Raw genomic sequence first — 24,180 nt, 5'->3', positions numbered from 1 at the left:
CTGGCACTTTCCGATGAACTCTCCCAGACCATGAAAAGGTCATCTATATACCTGTGCCAGGAGACTATGTGGTTGGACCATACTTGATTACCGTCGGACCAGGCCACCTGCTCCTCCCACCAGCCCATGAATAAATTCGCATAGCTGGGGGCAAAGCAGGTGCCCATCGCGGTCCCGGAGTCCTGTCTATACATATTGCCTTCAATAGGAAGATGTTATTTAATAGACAGAACTCTGTCATTTCAAGGAGCATGGTACTATGCCCGGCAAATTTCAACGGTCTTTTTTTCATATAGTACTCGACTGCCCTTAGACCCTGAGTATGTTCAATGCATGTGTATAGACTTGTAATATCCATCACAATTAGGATGTATGAGTCATTCCATTTCAATTTCTCCAACTTCATAATAAAATCCTTAGTATCCCTGATGTAGGATTTTAGAGTAGCTACAGCTTCGAATAGAAAATGATCAATGAAAATTGATAGGTTCTCTGTGAGACTGCCCATAGACGATACTATGGGTCGTCCAGGTGGTGCCTTGGCATCCTTGTGAATTTTAGGTAGTTGATAAAACTTTGGTATAATGGGATGATTAGATCTTAAAAATAAAAACTCATCAGTGTCCAACATGTTTTTATTATGCCATTTGAGGATCAGTTTGCCATATTCCTCAACACTTTCTTTATATTTTTTCTGAGTTGTACGTTCGTAATGGTTTCTGTTGGTAAGTTGTTTCATCGCCTCACCCACATATTGATCCCTGGTTAACAATACGACATTGCCGCCTTTATCGGAGGGTTTGAAGATTATGTTCGAATCCTCCTGTAGTCTTTTTAAGGCCAGCGATAGTCCTTTGGCGAGTGTGCGTTTCGTCTATTTACGTGTGTCTTGGCACCGAAAGTCGTCCAGCTCTTTCAACACAGCGTCACTGAAGATATCAATAGCATCTTGTGGGGTGTGGGGAAGGAATTGGGAAATAGGTTTGAAGTTAGTTATTGGGGCTTCTTGTCCTATTCCCAGATTTCTGCTTCTCTGTGTCCAGGTCTCACAGTCTTGTTCCTCCATACGGGTCTCGGTCCTGATCTTCTCTAGGGCTTCCAGTGTAGTCAGATCATCCAATTGTAGGATGTCAGTGTCCCTTATAGTGTCTTGTAGGAGTCTGGTTTCCTTGGCCGTCGGTTTCAATTCATAGTACTTATGCAGTTTTAATGTTCTGACAAATTTGAAGAGGTCTATTCTTGTTTGAGTGTATTCTAGGTTGGTTGGTGGACAGAATGTGTCATGTATTCCTATAGGTTCTGAATCAATCCCCCTATTCCTGACCCTATTCTGGTTAAACTAACTATCAAGTTAACTAACAGTCAGCCCATGAGGCAAGAAAAGCCCCCATGATGCAGATACCGTTATCTGACGCAGTCACACTACGGCACAGGAACGTGTTATCTGATCAGGTCATAACGCTTGAGATCTAATTAGACAAGCGACATTCCTCCAGCCCCTGATAAGGCATACGACGTTCTCATAACAAATCAAACCTATGACAACCTGGAAAATCCGTGCGGCCATTGTTTTGATTTCACAGAGAACTTCAGTAAAAGAATGTGCTAACGAGCAAGTCGTATGACATCTTTATTGACGTATCTATGTCCATCCTTACGTCAATCTCGGCACCTTTAAGGTATAAATATTGCCGATCTTGCCCTATGAAAACACACGCGTGGTGACGAGACGGAGCAGCCATACTTGCCGAAGCCCAGAAGCAGAGCAGACCCCGCTGGCAGCAGCCCCGCCTTCCTGACGCGCTGAGAGACGCGCTGCTATCTCCTACCGAGAGACCCAGCACCGGCGCTTTCGGGCAGCCCTCGCAGGCAGCCTGGAATATCGAGACCAGAGAAAGAGATACCATTCCTCATTCATCCTAACTTCCAGGTACAGAACTGAATAACCCCTCACAGAGAATTCTTTAGTTATTCACTTGGCAAAAACAAACTTAACTTAAACTGTAACTTTCTATTCCCGCCCACGCATTAGACTTAGGTCAGGTACACGGGGTAGGCGTATTTAGAAACACCAGTTGAGTACGTTTAGTCAAATGTATATGTGTATGTAAATATATTTTAATCATTTTAAACATCATATGGCTCAGAAACCATATCAATGTTTTTACAGTATTATTTTATACTATTGCTTTTAATGTATGCACTTTACTTAACTATAAGTATTGCAATAATATCGATCCATTTCTCTTGTACGAGAAAAGAGACTGATCAATAAATAACACCTTTTTATTGAACACGCCCGTCTCTTCCTTTTCTCTACAATCTGATGAGACTAAGAATGCACGTACTGACTGAGTAAAATAATTGCCTTGCGCTCACACGACTCTGGAGATACACTCTTGATTAGGGGAGAGCAAAGTTGTCATGTTCTATGGTTGTCAGAAACTAAATCCCTTCTTGTCTAATCAGGGGAGTTAATTCTTTCCTGAACATTCGAGAAAGTTTCTAGCGAACTCTGAGCTACGCTGGCAAACCCAAAACTTAAGTCTAGTATCGACAGTAGTAGACCTAGTTAACGTCTGGCCTAGGCCTTTACTGCTGTAGGTATTATTCCAATGCGCAGAGCCTATTGGGAAGATAGGAACTACACTACATGGCGCCCAACGCGTTTGGAAAGGGCGATAAAACTAACGTAAGACATTTAGAGTAACTCAGTCGTGCTTTCTCACTCAGACCCCTTTTCCCAAATACTCCAAAGACGTCTGGAGTGGGTGAAAGGTAATATCCTCCAAAACCTCGCAGGAGGGAACTCCTATGTAAGGTTCTTGGTTTAGTCAACGTTGAAGGATACACTGTTCCAAAATATTGTGCATCTAATCTCTGTTTCCATAAAGAAACCTGATCTGCAAACAAAAAGAATAACCTTTCTAACAGTAAAATGTCAGAAAGTGATGACGAAAGAGTTAGATTAGCAGCTGAAATAGTAGCAGCTGATACTGCAGCACTAGATGCGGACGGGGATATAATACTCATCCCGGTCGCCAAAAGGAAATCTATAACCTTAAAACCTATAGAAAATGGACTGACACCTAGAGGTGGCACAGTCATATTCGTAATTGAGGCACACGAATATCGGCAGACAGAGGTATACTATACATGGATACATTTTCCAGCAGCAAATGCTGTAACAAAGTACTTCCACTATTACAAAATAGAGGTTCCACCCGACATTTACACTCCTTTCGAGGAGGTGGAAGTACCACTCAAATTCCTAGAGCATTTGCTCTTATTTGATGGCGCCCTAATACATAATAATCACATCACCAGGCTCGGTCCTTTAGGTAGACCAGGAGCAACGTGGCCGGTCTTAACCGGATACACACCACACCCAGACATCGAAGGAATGTCTACAGGAGAGCTGTTAATACAGCTAAAACAATTACTAAAAATTCATAGACAATTAGTCCAGTATGTAATGCGGACTTCAACAATTCAGCCAGCGATTAAACTTCCACAGCTGACCCCTCACCAGGGGAACACAAATAAAATCACACCACAGAACATCCAATCCTGCCTAGGTAAAGTTCCGGCTAAACGGGAACAGATACCATTCTGGTTGGCACAGAAAATCACCCAAATAGAGGCGGTGTTTCCTGACACCACCCCGCTAGAAAAACACAGGATTCTGACTATATGTCTCCCAATGGGAATCGCACCACACATAGAAGACTGTGACACTTGGGGTACAGTCTTTGCTTCAATCTACACAAAAACGCACGGTGTTCCATCCATTTCGGTAATACCAGATGTGCTAAAACAAATTCAAGACGAATACGGTCCAGAACCAGCTTTAACTCTTGGTATGAAATTACTGAAAGACTTCAAGCAGGTCTCGGCTATATTATTAGCCAATATAAAAGGTGAAGCAGCAAACGTGGCGATCCGCCAGAGGTTAAAAGAGACAGATATAGCAGACCAACCAGCTGAAATTGCCAGAATCATAGAAAAATCTTATGAAGAACTAGGTAGAGATAGTTTAGGTGGAATACCAGTAAAACCGCAACTGACTGAAAGTCCAGAAAAAATATTTTTTAATAATAATTCACCAAAAAAGAACTGGGATGGAAACAAACAATCCAATCCAAAAGAAAAGAAATTCCAGTCCCGAGGAAGGTCTCCTAGGCGAAGGGAGAAATCTCCGAACCAGAGACACAGGTCACCCCAGAGTGACCCCTCTGGGAAAAGATATAACCTTAGAAATAGGGATAATATTAAAAAACCTGATAGATATCAAGACATTGATACACGTCCCTCTCAATCTTTTCAGACTTCCTCGCAGAAATCGGAAAGAAGAGGACGATCAGAACAAAGAGAAGAGCACGCCAAGTCCAAAGACAAGGAACCTGCTCAGCTAAAAAAGAAATTACAATTTTCAAAAAAGAAGGTAGCCAGTATCAAGGTAGTTAACAATGCCGAGAATACTGAGGACACAACTGAAAAACGGAGAGTGGGCTCAGACAATGCTAGACAGCGCAGCAGAAGTGAGCATAGCTCGCAAAGTCCTTATGAATCATCTGGAGACAGTGGACACGAATGAATATCTTCAAGTGGAAACTGCAGACACCAGAGTTAGCAAACCCCACAAGATATACGAGATAACATTACGTATAGAGGGAGATAAGACTAGGAAAATAAGGGGACTATTTTGGGATAACCTTTCCAAGGGTTATGACATCCTTCTAGCTGAAAAAGACTGCCACCAGAGTTTGTCAGGGAGTGCCCTCATGGCGAAGAAGTAATTATGCCTGCCTTCTCGAATCAAATCCCGATTCATAAAAAATACACACTTGCTAGAAAGTGGGCAGTGGCCTTAGCACCTGCTTTATATAAAAATCATGTAGGATGGGATGAGGATTCTCCTCCTCACAAAATCCAGTTAAAATCACAACCTACTGCACAAAGGCAGTACCCAATTAAGCAAGAAGCTAAAAAACACGTAAATGAAATACTAGATCAGCTAGAATACCAGGGGGTGATTGAAACTTGCACCTCACAAATGAACAATCCTTTGTTTCCGGTCTCCAAACCAGACAATTCATATCGTCTAGTTTTGGATTACCGACACCTTAACACATGTTGCAAAACCTTTGCAGTGCAAAACTCACACAGTGCTGCACTAATGAATAACATAGTGCGCAAAAAATACAAAACAACCTTGGACATCTCCAATGGATTCTTTTGTCAAAACATAGCACCAGAGAGCAGATATTTAACTGCATTCTCAGTAAATGGCACTCAAAAGCAATTCTGTCGGTTAGCCCAGGGGTACAAGAACAGCCCGGGGGTATTCTCAGCGAGAGTAACAGAATTACTGCAACTATATGATGATGAAGCATTATCTTATGTCGATGACATTTACTTAACAGACGATGACTTGGATACTCATTTGAAAAGAGTGAACACCATAATACTTGGGTTCGCAGCAGAGGGTTACAAATTCAACTTTAAAGAATCCAGAATTGCCCATTTAACGGTCTTATACGTAGGATATGAATTATCAAGTATAGCCTGGTTGACAATTTTCTAAAGAACTAGAAGAATTAAAAAATCTAAAATATGAAAAGACGTATCCTCTGCCAATCGACATTCTGCCTCTACGACATTACGCCTGTGTAATCTATACAGACGGACATGCTCAACCCTCCGTTTGGGGAGAACATGCATACAACCCCACATGTGAGATTACAAAAGAAGTGTGGCGCGGAGGTAAACTAAGACCTCTATTAACAAAATCACACTCAGTAGAAACTAATTCAGAACTACAAACTGAAATAATAGCATTGAAGATGGCGCTAGATAATGCGGATCGCGAATTCCCGACACTTATAGTGTCAGATTCATATTACTGCGTCAAATCATATAACAAGGATTTGCAGACATGGATTCAGAACGATTACAAAGATGACACAGATGCACCAATAAAGCAGAAATTGCTCTGGGAACAAATAGCTCTTTTACAAAAAGAACTACCAAGGACTCACGTGACACACTCACTGAGTCATCAGCGTGATGGCGTTCACGTTGTAGGGAATTCATTGGCTGAAACAGCCGCAGCGGCAGCCACTAAATCGGCTCCCGTAGTTCGAAAAAAGCGTACATTAAAATACATTGACGGTGAAACAGTGCTGGCGGTGAAAACGTCATCAAAAGGCGACTGCTCAGCGTTACCGATCAACTATCCACTCAATTATACATACATAATCGATGCAAACTCCGTCCCTTTTGCTCGAATCCCTGGAGTGGGGGATAGAGTGATTGCAAACATTGACAGGAGAAGCTTGTTAATCGCAGACGCACATATGGGCGAGGGTCTCAGACACCTCAAACTGAAAGATTCTCTGGAAGAATTACAATCACGGTACTGGTGGCCAGGCATGAGCCTGCATTACACCATGTTTGGAAAAAAACTGCCCAAACTGCAACAGAGATCGCAGTGGGGAGAGAAACAGTTTAATACCTCGTCGTATCAAGGCAGATAATATGACCAATAAAAAGCAGGGCTTGCGATTAACATATACAGGCTAGTTTCCACTTATAATGTAGATCACCAGCACTCGGCTGACGTCCGGACTGTTATACAAAGATTTGCGAGTCTAAATGGCATATACGCTAAGAGCATGCTACGTTCGACCATTGTTTTCACTCAAGCCCACCAGCCTGGGGGGAAACATGGCCGAATGAGCACAGTCCAGCGGGAATCTTCTCACTTCCTTCCTGAGGGTACGGGATGGTGTAAAGAAAAAACCAAGGCAGAAAGCAATCTATAATGGAAAGGATATTAGGTTCGGGAGCTGGGTGGGTCAAACATCTAATAAGTGTCCAACGTAGTCTAAATAACTTGCCAAGAAATTCTCTGAAGGGATTCAGTCCGTACGAATTATTATTTGGAACTAGAATGATTATCTCTGACCTCGACAGTCAGACTTCAGTGGTTAAAGAAAAAAGCTTTGATGTCAAAGACCGTTTGGCTATTTTGCAGGACTTAAACAAAACAAGAAAAGACCTGAGCAACATACAGTTGAAACAACAGCCAACAACCACTGAAGAATCACCACCTGTCCCAGCAAGACCTGTCTGGATTCCAAAAGTCGGGGATCTAGTCAGGGAGAAGATCGCGGTAAAGAAGGAATTTGGGCCTTCTTACAGAAAAGCAGTTCCTGTCTTGTCTGTCAACGGGACAAGATCAGTTGTACTACCGCCACTTGCTGGTAAAAAGGAGAACCGAGTTGTATCCATCGACCTGGTAAAACCACAACAGGTGGCCGATAACAAACAGTAGGCCAAGTGGACTCCCAATAAGTAGCAGAACACCAAGGTTTGCTACCAGTACAGAGGTCCTAACAAAGAGGCTCATCACATTCGAAACGCCTACAGAAGAACAACAAGGACTATGCAACAATGCAATAGAACTCAGACCTCTGAAAACCCAAATAAAAACATTTAGCAGAGACACACCAATCTATAATGAAGTACCAAGTGAAAATGCAAGCAACAAAAATCCTGAACCAATTGGAACAATTGACAGAACTGCATCCGGCTACTTCATCAACTTCGATGATTCCTCTGAAAGCCTCAGTGAATCAAAGACACAGCCATCATCAAAATCCTTTAAAGACAAAGCTAAGGAACTTTTGAACCAACTGAAAGAAACATATCTGATTTCTCCATGGATTGAATTTTGGGTGGGTTTTGGTGCATTTATCCTCATACTTTGGCTCATCATGGTATTAACTTTGGGACGCTTCATTGAGGGAAAATATGCTAAAATGGACACAGCAAGTCAGAACATCAACTTGGTCCTCAAACCACACATCTTCACACGTCGAGAAAAGAGAACTTTCTTCAGCCAACTTCACAGCCAATCCTATACCTGGTGGGGTAGCCTGGGACAACACTGACTATGAAATTTATGGTCCGGTCGAGATCCTGAAATATCCCCACCAAATCAAGATCTCCTTGAGTGACTTTGCAAAACCAAACTCATTTGCTGATGATTGGGACTTCGAAAGCATTAATAACATGATGTCTGACTTAGTAATGTCTGCTAAATTTACAAAACATGATTATTTGCAAGGTTCTACAAATTATGATAGTATGTATTGCTATAACCACTATGGTAACCATTTTTTACATAAATCTGCACAACCTAGAAATGTTTTAAATTATAATCAATGGGAACATTGTGCAACACCTCCAAAAGGGAGCTCAAGAACCGTTTACGACAAATATTCATATTTTTCAGGTTTTAACACAAGTAATTCTGAAACATTTTATTTTAAATTGTCAAACAAGACAGGGATGAAAACCATGATAACCAACACAAAGTTGATATATTCAGATTCATTCTTCGAAGAAATGAATACTTTAGGATTTAATTATTGGGACAAAAATGTTGATTTGAAAAGTGTTTGGGGTACAAAAGAATGGCAAGTACAGGGTTTAGAAGCTTTGTTTAGAGCTTGCATGATCCCAGAACAAATGATATTTTTAAATGACACTGTTCAACAAACCACCTGTCTTGGCCTAGCCAAAATCAAAGATTTAAATAAACCGTCTATTCCAAAGCCAGCAATGTTTAGCAATAGCTCTGATACGGATGAAGAGATAGACGTAAACCATATATTAAACCAAAACAGAACACATCCTGATTGGAAACAATGGTTGATCTGGCCCACAGATACAAATAACTGTCAAGACAGATTCCTGAATAAAACACAGGGGTTCAAAATGACCAGGCCAGACCCTAGATATCCCCAAAGACATCACCCAGGGATAATAACAACCTACAGTGTGGGCAAATTATGCCTTCAGTGGCTACAAACTTCCACACTGCCTGAAATTAAGCAACACCTAACTTTACTTACTGATGGTGCTGACTTGCGTGATTTCATAATGGGACCACGCAAACAGCGTCAAAAGCGTTTCATAGCAGCCTCTGTATATGCAGCATACAATGAGGCCTGGAAGGTTAATCAAATTGAAACAGCAGAGAGAATACAGGAAATTGACCGTATTAATTTGGAAAAATCACTTTCTGTAGTGGACAATGGATTAATGACTCTGTCCTCCAGAATTTTTTCATTGGACAGCATTGTGTCTTCAGCAATCGATATATTATCGCAAGACTTACTGTTATTACAACATGGTCAGTCACAATTGCGTTCTATTGTACAGCTTGGCTGGACGTTACAAAATCTGCGTTCAGGCTACGTGCCTTGGCGTTTAATCAACACAACGTCACTATTCCAAATCTTTAACCTTACTGATAGACAAATCGGTATGGCGCAAAAGGGTGCTGATTATACAATCTTGAGCATTGAAAAACTAGAAAGATTACCAATGACAATGTCAGAACGACCTGTCAGTGAATGGATAATCCACGGAATCATAAATATTCCAATCTCAACCTTCAGGTTTCAATACTGCCAAAAATATATACAGGCTGGCATGTACGAGAAATTGGGGAAGGGGTACCTTAAAACAACTTGGAACCTGCCCTATTCACATGCATGTGTCAGTAATAAAGGACAGAAAGTGTTTCTTAGTGGCAACAATTGTGCTATGTCACTAAGCGGCACGCTTCTGTGTAACGGAATTAGTTTGCATGGAGCCTGTGAAGGGAATTCATACAACCTTTCATGTCACCAGCAAGGCGCACCTGCAACTGAAATAGAACCATTCTTTCAAAGACCCTATAATGGGAGTTACATTCTTATTGTAGAACGCAAATGTTGTAGTCTTATGCCCGGGACTCCTTATCTAGTCACTACGACTGCGAAGGTCAAGTGCTGTGGACGTTCTTTGTTCCCCAGCTCCTTTCCAGACAGGGAGGCAAGGGCATGGCCCAGTTTGAAAATTACTTCTATTCGAATAGATACTTTAAGCAGAATGAAAACAGTGCTTCTTCAGACGCCTACAAGGCTCTCGTCATCAAAAGAAACGTATGATCTACAAGTCGCAAGGACGACTGCAGAGATACATACATTATTATCAACTAATTCCCCCGTACATTTCGCGGAAATCCTGAGCGAAATCTTAAATATTTCTGATACCACTGGGGTCTCAAAGGTATTTAAGACAGTATTTTCGATGGCATTAACACCATTCAAAGCCATACTGGGTATTTTTCCAGATTTCGTCCATTCGATTTTTGGCGGACTTCCCCTGATCCTGGGACTAATTGCAGGAATCCTATTCTTAGTCCTTATTTTTCGTTATGGCAACCCATGTCACAGATCAAACTCTCGCGACAATGGAAGATACAATCCTAGCCATTGGATACCGGGACCGGATATCAAAAATCCTGGGACTCTCCCGGCTTAGAGACCTGAACATGACTTGGTTTCTATCATTTCGACCAATGTGGCAAAGATGTGTTTTACCTGTATTGAGATGTCTGCTATGCGGAGAAGAATGCGTGTTAGACACCTGTCTGACGCTACAATCGGATGCGCCAGTGGATGCAGATACATTGTTGGTTCCTACCAAGGTTCACGCTTTGTGCTGCCCTCAAAGGCTGCCAATCCTGATGACGGCATTCGTGGAATCTTCACCACTACGATTGAAGAGTAGTGAAGTTCAAGATGAAAGCAGCATTGATCAGGTACGACCTTCTGTCAGCAATGCGAATCAGAATGTCTATGGAGACAATCATGCGCACGAATGCATGGTTACACCTATTTCCGACTTAGTGGAACTTTCCCATGAAGCTGTTGACAGTTTTTTCGAAAGCCTTAATGATATGATGTTCTCTCCAGAACAGAAATAGAGACTTTTGAGCAAGCTCGCACACGGCGTTCCCTGAATTCGGCCTTCAACTTTAAAAATAAAGTCACATGAACAATTTTTCCCACCAGTTCACGGACAGCAATTTTTTAGCAGCCCCAAATTATTTTTTACAAAATTTTCGGGACACTTATCTTCTGCTTAAAGTAAGAAACTATTCCTAGAGAACTAAGATTTCTATTTTTAGATACTTTATAAACTTTAGTTGCCCGCTGGTATGTTCACAAATATTTTATTATGTGATGAAATGGTCTCGAACTTTCTTTCTGTATAGCCATATTAAGAGCCATTTCATGTGTATTTCTCATATACCAAATAAGCAATAATGTCTACAAATGCGTGTTTACTTTAGCGTTTAATTCATAGCTTAAGTGCATACAATATATATGACTGCAATTTTTCAGTATATTTGAAAATTTCAAAATGCATTTATGTATTTTGGGGTGGTGAGGTATACACTATACTCTATAGTATGTTGTACTATATTATACTATGCATAGATTAGTAAATATGACCATAGTTAGCGTGGAGTGGGTGTCATGTATTCCTATAGGTTCTGAATCAATCCCCCTATTCCTGACCCTATTCTGGTTAAACTAACTATCAAGTTAACTAACAGTCAGCCCATGAGGCAAGAAAAGCCCTCATGATGCAGATACCGTTATCTGACGCAGTCACACTACGGCACAGGAACGTGTGATCTGATTAGGTCATAACGCTTGAGATCTAATTAGACAAGCGACATTCCTCCAGCCCCTGATAAGGCATACGACGTTCTCATAACAAATCAAACCTATGACAACCTGGAAAATCCGTGCGGCCATTGTTTTGATTTCACAGAGAACTTCAGTAAAAGAATGTGCTAACGAGCAAGTCGTATGACATCTTTATTGACGTATCTATGTCCATCCTTACGTCAATCTCGGCACCTTTAAGGTATAAATATTGCCCATCTTGCCCTATGAAAACACACGCGTGGTGACGAGACGGAGCAGCCATACTTGCCGAAGCCCAGAAGCAGAGCAGACCCCGCTGGCAGCAGCCCCGCCTTCCTGACGCGCTGAGAGACGCGCTGCTATCTCCTACCGAGAGACCCAGCACCGGCGCTTTCGGGCAGCCCTCGCAGGCAGCCTGGAATATCGAGACCAGAGAAAGAGATACCATTCCTCATTCATCCTAACTTCCAGGTACAGAACTGAATAACCCCTCACAGAGAATTCTTTAGTTATTCACTTGGCAAAAACAAACTTAACTTAAACTGTAACTTTCTATTCCCGCCCACGCATTAGACTTAGGTCAGGTACACGGGGTAGGCGTATTTAGAAACACCAGTTGAGTACGTTTAGTCAAATGTATATGTGTATGTAAATATATTTTAATCATTTTAAACATGATATGGCTAAACCATATCAATGTTTTTACAGTATTATTTTATACTATTGCTTTTAATGTATGCACTTTACTTAACTATAAGTATTGCAATAATATCGATCCATTTCTCTTGTACGAGAAAAGAGACTGATCAATAAATAACACCTTTTTATTGAACACGCCCGTCTCTTCCTTTTCTCTACAATCTGATGAGACTAAGAATGCACGTACTGACTGAGTAAAATAATTGCCTTGTGCTCACACAACTCTGGAGATACACTCTTGATTAGGGTAGAGCAAAGTTGTCATGTTCTATGGTTGTCAGAAACTAAATCCCTTCTTGTCTAATCAGGGGAGTTAATTCTTTCCTGAACATTCGAGAAAGTTTCTAGCGAACTCTGAGCTACGCTGGCAAACCCAAAACTTAAGTCTAGTATCGACAGTAGTAGACCTAGTTAACGTCTGGCCTAGGCCTTTACTGCTGTAGGTATTATTCCAATGCGCAGAGCCTATTGGGAAGATAGGAACTACACTACAAATGAGAATCCAAGTTTTAATACGGACTCCTCATCAGATGTTAATGTTCTACCAGTCAGATTTATTATTGTCAGATTGTCTGTTGTATTCACCACCTTCCCCCTCTCTTCTTCTTTGTTGCAGCCGAATCATTTCTACCTCCGCCTCTGCCCCTTCCTCTTCCTACCTCCCCTCCTAGTTCTCCTGCATTTTGTTCCGGGGGTTTGGTTTTGCCCCCCCGTAGCCATGTTGCTCTGATCAGATCGAATTCCTCGTGAAAAAGGGTTTTCTTAGGGGGCCTTGATGGTCCAGCCGTGTCTTCCCCTGAATGCTCTGATGCTGTTAACTCCGATTCTGATGTTTCAACTCTGGCAGAGGGCTTAGGTGGATTCTGTTTCTTGCGCATCATTTCTTTCCGGGGTCCGTCAATTTTTTTTTGCGAAAGTCAAAATACGGCCCATGGAATAGTCTCTTTCGTCTCTGTCGAATTTTTTTTCCTTCCTTTGTCGAATTTTTAATTCGTATTTCTGTAGTCTTATTTTCATTTCTTCCTTGATATCCTCGTGTTCCTTTTTATCCGGGTTTTTCTCCAACTCTTCTTCCAGAGTTTTGATCTCTTCGAGTGCTTTGGCTCTGTCACTCCAGGCAAACCTTATCAAAAGCTGTAGACTCCCTTTACAAAAGGAGGCCGTATGTATTTTCCATTCCTCCAAAAGCTGTGGGTCTGGGTTCTCATAGGCGGGAATGGTGTACACCCGCAGCCCACGAGGGACCCTCTCCACTTCAATATAATTTTGGAGAGAGGTCGCCTCCCACCACTTTCGGACTTCTCTCTCATGTAGTCTTTCCAGTTTTAGATATATTGCTGCAAAAGTGCCAGAAGTCTTCCTATTCGCTAAATTGCCATTAGGTGCAGCTTCATTCTTTTTCTTCTTAAACATCCCTAAAGCCGCTTCCTCACGTGCTGCGTCACTAAACATTTGGGAAAATGTTTCTGCTTGGATACCGAGCCCGGTATCCGTGTACGTCTTCACTTGTGTGAACCGCCCCTTTGCCTCGCCCTGGATTCTCACAGATATTGTCCCGCCGTTACTTTTAAACATTCAAGCGTATGCTGCTTACTCGGCTATCGCGGCAATCAAATGCTCATCTGCCGTTTTCCGGGGAATCCGATTTCCATGCATCTCCTGCATTGCCGGGCAGTTCTTCCGAGATTTGGGCGGTGCTGCTGCTGTACTTCTCCTCTTAACGCTCCGTATTGCACCAAAACAGCAGTGCATTCAATGGCGGGTGCCGCCGTGACAGTGGTGCTCCGTTCAAAATATCGTAGCTCCAAAACCCCCCCTGTCCCAGCCGGGAAGGAAGGAAGCGGCACTCGTGGGCCGGTTTACTTCACAAGACTCGATTTATTTCACAATTAACACAGACGAGTTTCGGGAAACCCCTTTCTCAATGTGTTCACAGCCGTGAAACACAGAAGCTTATTTTTAAAGGGACCCAACACGTAAAAGAATAAGGGATAGTGAGGTAGGACTGCTCACCTACACACAACGGTGAGCGCCATTTTACACAGTGCTCCAATGTATTTACAGTTAAAAAAATGCATATATATTAAATACATCGTTACTTAGAGTCAATAACTCACATTGAATTAATAATGAGAATATACATAATTAAACATTTGATTAGTCATTGCACAACCTGTGTAACAGTAAATCTTCCCGTGGATCGGCATAGGCGGCTCCAACATGAGCCGCTAGTGGTACCTCCTAATTTCGCCATCTATTGGCTCTTCCCTTAGTTCTCAAGGTAGTAGGCAGCTAAAGGGTATAGAAGTGTTATGTAGTCTATTCCAAAAGAAGAGAATCAGAATTGCAAGATTCATTTTCCTAGATGCACAGCAAGCTCCTCACCACTATTGAGGCCTCTGGGGGTCTTTGTCTGGAGGTCGATTTATAAATCTCATGTGAGTGAATGTGTGTGTGGTTCGGTAGAGGGTGTGTGACTGCCTAAAGATGTGTGAATAGTTGATTCAGTAGATATATGAAGTTAAAACTACAAGTTCTATCAGTTGTTTGGGTGAATGAATATCTTTATGGGTGTGGTGATGAGCAAATATATTTCTCAATGGTACATGTCCAACAAACTTGAAAAATAAAAGGCAGTGTATGTGTCAGTTGTTGTATATAAATAAGTATACATAAGACTCAATGATTGTGTGAGTGACTGTATGGATAACTGTATACTTGTAATAATGATTTTATAATATACTAAATATGACTTACTATCTAAATGAATAGATGAAGTGGTGTTTGTATAAATGTGTAGCTAAGTAAGTATGTAAGTATGATTCATTGTTTGCATAAGTGAGTAGGATAACTTCATTTGTGAATAGGTTGTGTGCTGGTGTGTAATGTCGGTATAGGTGTACAAGTATTTTTGATAGTGTTCTATTGTTCATTGACAGCATGTATGAGTGAATCTACAGGTAACTGATTAGATGTGTGTATACATCTAGGAATCAATGAGTGGGATTTTAAATACTTCTATTGCTGTGTCAATGGATTCAAATATGATACTCTGTATTTTACAAAGAGTGATGAAAGATTTTACTAGTGTATGAAAAGGTGTATGTGATTGTCACGTGGATGACGTCATCAGTGATGTCATCATTGATGTCATTTGAGATGTCATCAGTGATGTCACTGACTATGTCATGAATGATGTAAAATGTGACAACATCAGCAGTGGATTGCGGGTGCGCGAAATATAGTTAGTACAACTAACTATATAGGAGCAATTTCAATGGTTTTTTTAAATGCTAATTCCTAACTATATAAGGCCTGAAACCTATGGTTTTTTCAGTGAATTTGCAAGGTTTTTAATATGCTAATTCCTAACTATATAAGGCCTTAAACCTATGTTTTTTTCAGTGATATTTGCAAGGTTTTTTAAATGCTAATTCCTAACTATATCAGGCGTGAAACCTATGGTTTCTTTCAATAAATTTCAAAGGTTTTTTAAATGCTAATTCTATTAGCGTATAACGTTTAAATATGTTAATATCCTTGTGGGACCACCTGAGCAGCCGTAGGGGGTGAGGGTGTTTGTACCCTGTCCCCTTTTTGCATTCTAAAAGTTTGTTTTTCTGCTTCTTTTGTGCCTCGGTCTACCGAGCACAAGATGGCTGCCCAAACTTCATGGTTTGGACTGTTCACATCCAATCAATGCAGCCCATGCTCGGAAATGTCTGAGCGCACTCCTGATTTGCTGGCAGTCGTCTGTCAACATTCCAAACTGTCCAAACCAAGAGTGGAAAACGCGAAAATGGGGCAGGGTAGAGATCCCCTGACCCCCTAGCCCTTCTCAGTGGGTCCCAGAATCACCCCCAGGGCAAATTGTTTATTTATTTTTTGTTGAAAAATCGCCCTTGGGGTTCTTCTGGGACCCCCTGAGAAGGGCTAGATGTCCTATGGAAAATTGCATGTTAAAAAACACGTTTTGGGACCCCCTTTTTCACTGTTTTCCCCTGTGGTACGCTCAGGGTACGCGTACCTGTAAACGCCCATGTACGCGCGCCCTGAGCTTACTCCGCAAAATTTCCCCCCAAAAAAATACAAATAATTTTGCCCTTTGTGGTCCTTCTAGGCCCCCCTGAGGAAACCTAGGGGGTCAGGCGGTCTCTACCCTTCCCCCTTTCAACGTTTTCCCGTTTTATTTTTCACCTCTTGTGTCTCGGTTCTACCAAGACACAAAATGGCGGACTCTCCGGACTGTTTCAAATGTTGACAAACACCCGCGAGCCAATCACCTTTCCGCTCGCGCACTTCCCTGGCGCGCCAGGTGCGCTCCCCGGTGTCACGATTCGCTCCCTGTGTTCTCGGGTCCACCACCAGGGGGCTGAACTGTGGGACTCTACAGTGTTCTAATATGCTTCCTGACACTCCCCTGCATGCATATCTTGACTTCCAGTCATTTGGACACTATTTGGGAATTGACATCCATTCCCAATCCATGCCGGGTTTTGTGAAAGCCAACCTGCTTAGACTTAAAGCCAGCCTACTCATGACTGAAACTCCATTACCCAGAATTCTCTGCTCACTGCTTTGTCTCCACCCCTGCAGGCCAAGGATGGGTGGAGGAATTCAGCTCACCTGTGGCTGGCTGCTGCTAGCCTGCTCACGCCAGCTGCATGTGATTACTGTGAGCTCTTTTAAGCCCCAGCTCCATTCAGGCAAAGGTTGGTCATTGTAGCTATTTAACGGTGAGACCAATCCTTGGTTCCAGAGTTCCCTGAGCTTTTGCTATTCTTGGTTCCAGTGTTTCCTGAGCTTTAATTATGCCTTGTTCCCGACCTGCTGCTGTTTTTCCTGTTCCTGAATTAGCACTGCCTGCAGTGCTACCCTGACCCCATAGCCTTAGTATTCCTTGTTCCTGGACTGCAGCAGTTTCCCTTCTCCTGAATTAGCATTGCTTGCAGTGCTAACTTGTTTCCCGAGTTCCTGAGCTATAGCTATTCCCTGTACCCGAATTAGCACTGCCTGCAGTGCTACCTTGTTTCCTGAGTTCCTGAGCTATAGTTATTCTTTGTTCCTGGGCTTAGCTATTTATTGTTCCTGATCTGCACTGCTTGCAGTGCTCTCTTGACTACTTGTTTCCTGAGCTGTAGCTATGTTCTGTTTCCTTGAACCAGTATTGCCTGCAGTGCTACCTTGACTCCTGAGCTCTAGTAATTTCCCTGTTCCTGAACTAGCACTGCCTGCAGTGCTTCCTTGATTGCTGAAGCTTTGGTAGTTCCCTGTTCCTGAACCATCACTGTCTGCAGTGCTACCTTGACTCCTGAGCCTTAGCTCACTTCTTGTTCCTGCCCCAGCACTGCCTTCTATGTTACTTTGTTTTCTTGATTCCTTAACCTGCACTATTCTAGTATACCCTTGTAGCCTCCCCTTCTGTATATCCATTTCCATTCCCTGCCTTGCTTCCCATTTCCTTGGTTCCAGTTCTAGTTTGCTGCCTTTCTATTCTGCGGCCTTACTTCTGTTACCTTGTATGTTTGTTACCTGCTTTCTGCCGTGTGCCCTGTCATTTCCTTCCTTTCCTGTTAAGCACTCCTCCTTGCTAGCTCCTTGTCTATTGTGCTTGTGTTTAGTTCTACCCCTTTGCTGTTACTGCCTTGCGCGTTCTTGTTTGATCGCCAGGATCCGTGGGCTCAGCTGACTACCTAGGTGGTGTTTCTTGTTCACTGTGAGTTTTGTCTTTGAGTTACATTTGTAACATCACTATAGGTATAAGCTCCACAGACCCTGCCTTTGCATGCATATCCTACATGTGGGTATTTGCAGTCAGTATCTGTAACAGCAATTGCGGGTAAGAAACTTACTGAGCTTCAGTCTTACCATGTGGAGCTCCTGAGTGCTTTACCCCACACCCCCCTTTATTGTTAATGTTGTATTATATATATGTCTTGCACGTCCGTCCTGGGTGTAGTTAGTCTGAATGCTAAATTGCCTTGTGAGTGCCCTTCCTTTCTGAGTCTTACCCGTCTTGTTCACTTGTACAGGCTTCCCCTTTGGATCCCTTTTTCTCCTCTGACTCCCTGTATGATCCTGGGCAGCACTGTACTCCTCCTTTCTGTGTAAGTCTTCTACCCAGTTCCCAGTCCTTGTCCAAGTCCCTGACTGTGTTCCCCACATAGTCCCGGACAGTAACTGACAGAATGACCAACCCTTGCCTGATGTGACAATGTCCTGCGACTCAGACCATGTCCTTGATTTAACTGCTGCAACTGAAGTCAACCTCCTTGCTGAGAAGACACAAACTCCTGACCCCTTGTTTGCTCCCTTGCCTTCAAGCACAACACAAATTGAAAAGTCAGGAAATGATGATGCTCTATGCGCCGATGCATTTGTACCACCTTGTAATGCTGCAGAAAATGAAAAGACCTCCCATGACCAAGTATTCTCTGGCCTATTTCTTCTGACTAAGAGTTGTGAACTGCCAAATGGTAAAGGAAGTCTGGTCATCAGAGACTCTAAGAAAAGCACTATTCTAAGCCATCCCAAAGAAAGAACGTCAGTATGTTTTAATGAGCCAAGGAACTGTGAAGATTTCACTATTGACAATAGGGATGTTCACGGGCGATCGCCATTCACAGAATGTAAAGACTGTCATCCTTGTGCCTCTCTGCCATCAGCTTGTCTGTCTTCAGAGTCCTCAGCCGGCCTGCTGCCTCCTGAACTTCAGCCTGCAGCCTTCCTGCCATCTGAGTCCGAGCCTGCAGCCTTCCTGCCATCTGAGCCCGAGCCTGCAGCCTTCCTGCCATCTGAGCCCGAACCTGCAGCTTTCTTGCCATCAGTACCAGGGCCTCCAGACTACCTTCCTCCAGAGCCCGAGTCCTCAGCCGACCTACCTACGGAACTTCAGCCTGCAGTCTGCCTGCCTACTGAGTCCAATCCTCTGGCCTGCCTGCCTACTGAGCCTCCAACCAATTTGCTTATAGAGCCGGCGCCTCCTAAAAGTCTGTTTATGGAGCCAGAGCTTCCAAAGAGCATGTCTCCAGCACCAGAACCTGCAGGCCGCCCGCCTTCAGCACCAGAACCTGCAGGCCGCCTGCCTTCAGCACCAGAACGTGCAGGCCGCCTGCCTTCAGCACCAGAACCTGCAGGCCGCCTGCCTTCAGCCCCAGAGCTTCCAGGCTCCCTGCCTTCAGAACCAGAGCTTCCAGGCTCCCTGCCTTCAGCACCATGGCTTGCAGGCCCCCTGCCTTCTGGCCTTGAACCTCTATCTTGCCTACTTTTTGACCCATTGCTTCCAGTTTGCCAGCCTCCAGAGGTCTCAGTACGAATACATTCAGAAACTGAATCTCCAGCATCAGAGACAAAACTCTCAACATGTAAGCCTCAAGGGCCTGGGTCTCCTGCATACCTACTTCCAAAGTCTCCTGCATGTGAGCCTTCTGTATATTTTTTTCTAGGGCCAGAACTTCAGGTCTGCTTCCGGTCACCTTATTTGTCTTCAGCCAGATTGCCTTTGACCTCTGTGCCTCCTGCCAATCCGTTATCTGCTTTGGACCCTACAGCCAATCTGCCTTTGTTTTCAGAGGGTCACGCTAGCCTGCCATCATCAGGACTTCATCACCTTTAATGCAGGCTTCTAAGCCCCTGCCACTGGATTTGGACTCTTCAAGTTCTACCTTCAATACTGCTGTTAATTTACAGAGTATTATCCAACTCTCCAGTACATCACAATTTACCTTCAGTCCTCTGATAGCATGCACTGAATCTATGATGGGAATTGACTTAATTCTTAGGAGCAAAGGCTTTAGATCCAGTTCCAGACTCCAGGAGACGGTCTTTGGAGGGGGAGTACTGTCACGATTCGCTCCCTGTGTTCTCGTGTCCACCACCAGGGGGCTGAACTGTGGGACTCTCCAGTGTTCTAATATGCTTCCTGACACTCCCCTGCATGCATATCTTGACTTCCAGTCATTTGGACACTATTTGGGAATTGACATCCATTCCCAATCCATGCCGGGTTTTGTGAAAGCCAGCCTGCTTAGACTTAAAGCCAGCATACTCATGACTGAAACTCCATTACCCAGAATTCCCTGCTCACTGCTTTGTCTCCACCCCTGCAGGCCAAGGATGGGTGGAGGAATTCAGCTCACCTGTGGCTGGCTGCTGCTAGCCTGCTCACGCCAGCTGCATGTGATTACTGTGAGCTCTTTTAAGCCCCAGCTCCATTCAGGCAAAGATTGGTCATTGTAGCTGTTTACCGGTGAGACCAATCCTTGGTTCCAGAGTTCCCTGAGCTTTTGCTATTCTTGTTTCCAGTGTTTCCTGAGCTTTAATTATGCCTTGTTCCTGACCTGCTGCTGTTTTTCCTGTTCCTGAATTAGCACTGCCTGCAGGGCTACCCTGACCCCATAGCCTTAGTATTCCTTGTTCCTGAACTGCTGCATTTTCCCTTCTCCTGAGGCTACCTTGTTTCCCCGAGTTGCTGAGCTATAGCTATTCCCTGTACCTGAATTAGCACTGCCTGCAGTGCTACCTTGTTTCCTGAGTTCCTGAGCTATAGTTATTCTTTGTTCCTGGGCTTAGCTATTTCTTGTTCCTGATTTGCACTGCTTGCAGTGCTCTCTTGACTCCTTGTTTCCTGAGCTGTAGCTATGTTCTGTTTCCTTGAACCAGTATTGCCTGCAGTGCTACCTTGACTCCTGAGCTCTAGTAATTTCCCTGTTCCTGAACTAGCACTGCCTGCAGTGCTACCTTGACTGCTGAAGCTTTGGTAGTTCCCTGTTCCTGAACCATCACTGTCTGCAGTTCTACCTTGACTCCTGAGCCTTAGCTCACTTCTTGTTCCTGCCCCAGCACTGCCTTCTATGCTACTTTGTTTTCTTGATTCCTTAACCTGCACTATTCTAGTATACCCTTGTAGCCTCCCCTTCTGTATATCCATTTCCAGTCCCTGCCTTGCTTCCCATTTCCTTGGTTCCAGTTCTAGTTTGCTGCATTTCTATTCTGCGGCCTTACTTCTGTTACCTTGTATGTTTGTTACCTGCTTTCTGCCGTGTGCCCTGTCATTTCCTTCCTTTCCTGTTAAGCACTACTCCTTGCTAGCTCTTTGTCTATTGTGCTTGTGTTTGGTTCTACTCCTTTGCTGTTACTGCCTTGCGCGTTCCTGTTTGATCGCCAGGGTCCGTGGGCTCAGCTGACTACCTAGGTGGTGTTTCTTGTTCACTGTGAGTTTTGTCTTTGAGTTACATTTGTAACATCACTATAGGTATAAGCTCCACAGACCCTGCCTTTGCATGCATATCCTGCATGTGGGTATTTGCAGTCAGTATCTGTAACAGCAATTGTGGGTAAGAAACTTACTGAGCTTCAGTCTTACCATGTGGAGCTCCTGAGTGCTTTCCCCCACACCCCCATTTATTGTTAATGTTGTATTATATATATGTCTTGCACGTCCTTCCTGGGTGTAGTTAGTCTGAATGCTAAATTGCCTTGTGAGTGCCCTTCCTTTCTGAGTCTTACCCATCTTGTTCACTTGTACAGGCTTCCCCTTTGGATCCCTTTTTCTCCTCTGACTCCCTGTATGATCCTGGGCAGCACTGTACTCCTCCTTTCTGTGTACGTCTTCTACCCAGTTCCCAGTCCTTGTCCAAGTCCCTGACTGTGTTCCCCACATAGTCCCGGACAGTCCCTGACACCCGGTACGCGTAACGGTAAGCGCTCGAAGCGCGCCTATAGATATATATGTGTTTTTGAAGTTAATTTTCATAAAAACTACTGGAGCAATTTTCACCAAATATAGAAAAGGCACTTCTGCGTACCAGTCCCTACAATTTTGCAAAGTTTAGTCTAATTCCATTCAGCGGTTCGGGCTGTAGCCGTGTCTGAACGTCCTATGGAAATTAACATGGGGAAAACACGTTTTGGGACCCCTTTTTTTTCTCGGCCCCCGCATGACGAATCACCCCGAAACTTCAAGGGAAGGAGCGGAGCGGAGCTGGCCTAAATTTTGGAAAATTACACGCAAATTCCTCATCCGGCGCCAAAGTTATTTCCAATAGAATGTTGCGGATTTCCTATGGAAACTAGGTCCTAATTATATATACCTACTGGCTATCGCCAGTAGGTAATATATATATATATATATATATATATATATATATATAGATATATATCTATATATATATATATATATAGATATATATCTATATATATATATATATATATATATGTCTATAAATATATATATATATATATATCTATATATCCACCACCAGTCCCGCCTCTTCCTAAAGAACGGGTCCGACACATGCGTTGGAGCCACACCAGGAAAGTTTTATTGCTACCATCAGGACATCAGATTCCAATAAAAACACCTGGCAGACGCGTTTCGGCGTTTGCCTTCCTCATTGCCAGCATTATGTTCTTAGAAGCGATGGTTCTTGTGTGGGGTATGTACCGCTTGTTGTACTCCCATTGGAGTCCAGTTGATCCAATCAGAGGCTCCGCTGTTAGTCCTCAGCTGCAGTACTCACTGTGAATGCTGGTAAATGCAGTCCCCACACTAGTAAGTAGTCCGTACAGTTCTCACAAACCGGGCATGTAGGCATTTCCCCAACGTGGACTCAGGTGCAGTGACCGGTCCGTGCACTTAGTAATGCCCCGACAAATGTCAGCCGTGTGAGATTGCCCATTTTCCGCTGTGAAAACAATCCATGGCGGCAATCGTCTCCCGGTGGTGTCCCAATCAGCGGGAATACGCTGCTCTCTTCCCAGTACCCAAACACAGTCTAGGGTGGGGGGGCGCCATTGTGTGCTTTCAGCACGTTACACCACAGAGAAATGCCGGCTTCAGTGGAGCACCAAACCGAGAGGCGTGTCAGATCTGCAGCGCCGACCGCTGCACTAACATCCACCACCAGTCCCGCCTCTTCCTATATATATTTTTATAAAGTGCCATCAGAAATAATTCTGTCTTGTGGACGGGTCTGTTCAGTGCTTATGACCATGATGAGGATTGCTCTGTAAGGGAATTAGCATTACATGTTTCCTACCCAAGTATTAGTATATTTCATTGATTCACAGGAGGTCCACTTTTCATACACGTGTTATGAAATCTGAGTTATGGTAACTTATGGGTGAGGGGTTTTCTCTATGCTCTCGCCTCATTGACTGAATTTTGAGGTTTCTTTTTAGTGAGATGATTGTGCTATTGGAGTGACAAAAATACCAACACTGTAGGACTATAGTTACAGCTAAGGAACTCTTTATTATGTTCTTCTCTTTGATATATTATACTTTAGTTTGATATCCGTCTTTATTGATCTGTGCAAAGTACAGTTAAACCCTTACAATGTTTGTAATCAAACGTTTTTGCTTTTTTATGCCAATACCATTAAAAAATCTATATATATGTATTTTCTTCAGTGGGCTGTTCTATTTCCTAATGAGATAAAGACACACCAGCAGTCTGTGATATTTGTCAAAAGGATGATGGCTATTGCAGTGTCTTGCATCACCTACTTACGTGGTATTTTTCCAGAAGACGCATATAGGACACGCTATTTGGAAGGTAATATTGGGAATTTTTGTGTTGTCAAGAATAAATGCTTTCAGGTAGATAGATACATGCATAGGTAGATGGATATATAGGAAGATAGACACATCTAATTGAGGGTTGTGAAATTCCTATTTCCAGACACCGAAAACATAAATGTTTGGGGTCAAGGACTGCACGTTTTCCTATTTTCTTTATCCAGTGCACATGTTGGTCCAATCTCCTAATGGACAAACCCTTTGCTAGTTTAGAGTACGGATCTGTGAACGGATTTTCTGCCTGTAAGTCAATATTTGTAGTTTTATGTGTAAATCATTCAAACTGGTATACATGATTAATTAATGCAAAAAATGTACTATTATGCCCAGTGTTGCAAGG

General features: G+C 43.2%; 1 protein-coding gene across 1 annotated transcript in view; it reads left to right on the top strand.

Moving 5' to 3' along the window:
* The window catches only part of LOC144802321 (HORMA domain-containing protein 1-like), a 1,664,778-nt gene that overhangs the window by 251,540 nt on the left and 1,389,058 nt on the right, over nt 1-24,180 (top strand). Inside the window, exon 4 of the mRNA XM_078671804.1 lies at nt 23,673-23,817. Within this exon, the coding sequence (XP_078527930.1) occupies nt 23,673-23,817 (145 nt within the window). The remainder of the gene's footprint in view (nt 1-23,672; nt 23,818-24,180) is intronic.

The sequence above is a fragment of the Lissotriton helveticus genome, chromosome 1_2 (genome assembly GCF_964261635.1).
Source record: "Lissotriton helveticus chromosome 1_2, aLisHel1.1, whole genome shotgun sequence".
Classification (NCBI taxonomy): domain Eukaryota; kingdom Metazoa; phylum Chordata; class Amphibia; order Caudata; family Salamandridae; genus Lissotriton; species Lissotriton helveticus.
Note: the sequence above shows the minus strand (reverse complement) of the source record. Positions and strands in the feature narration are given on the sequence as shown.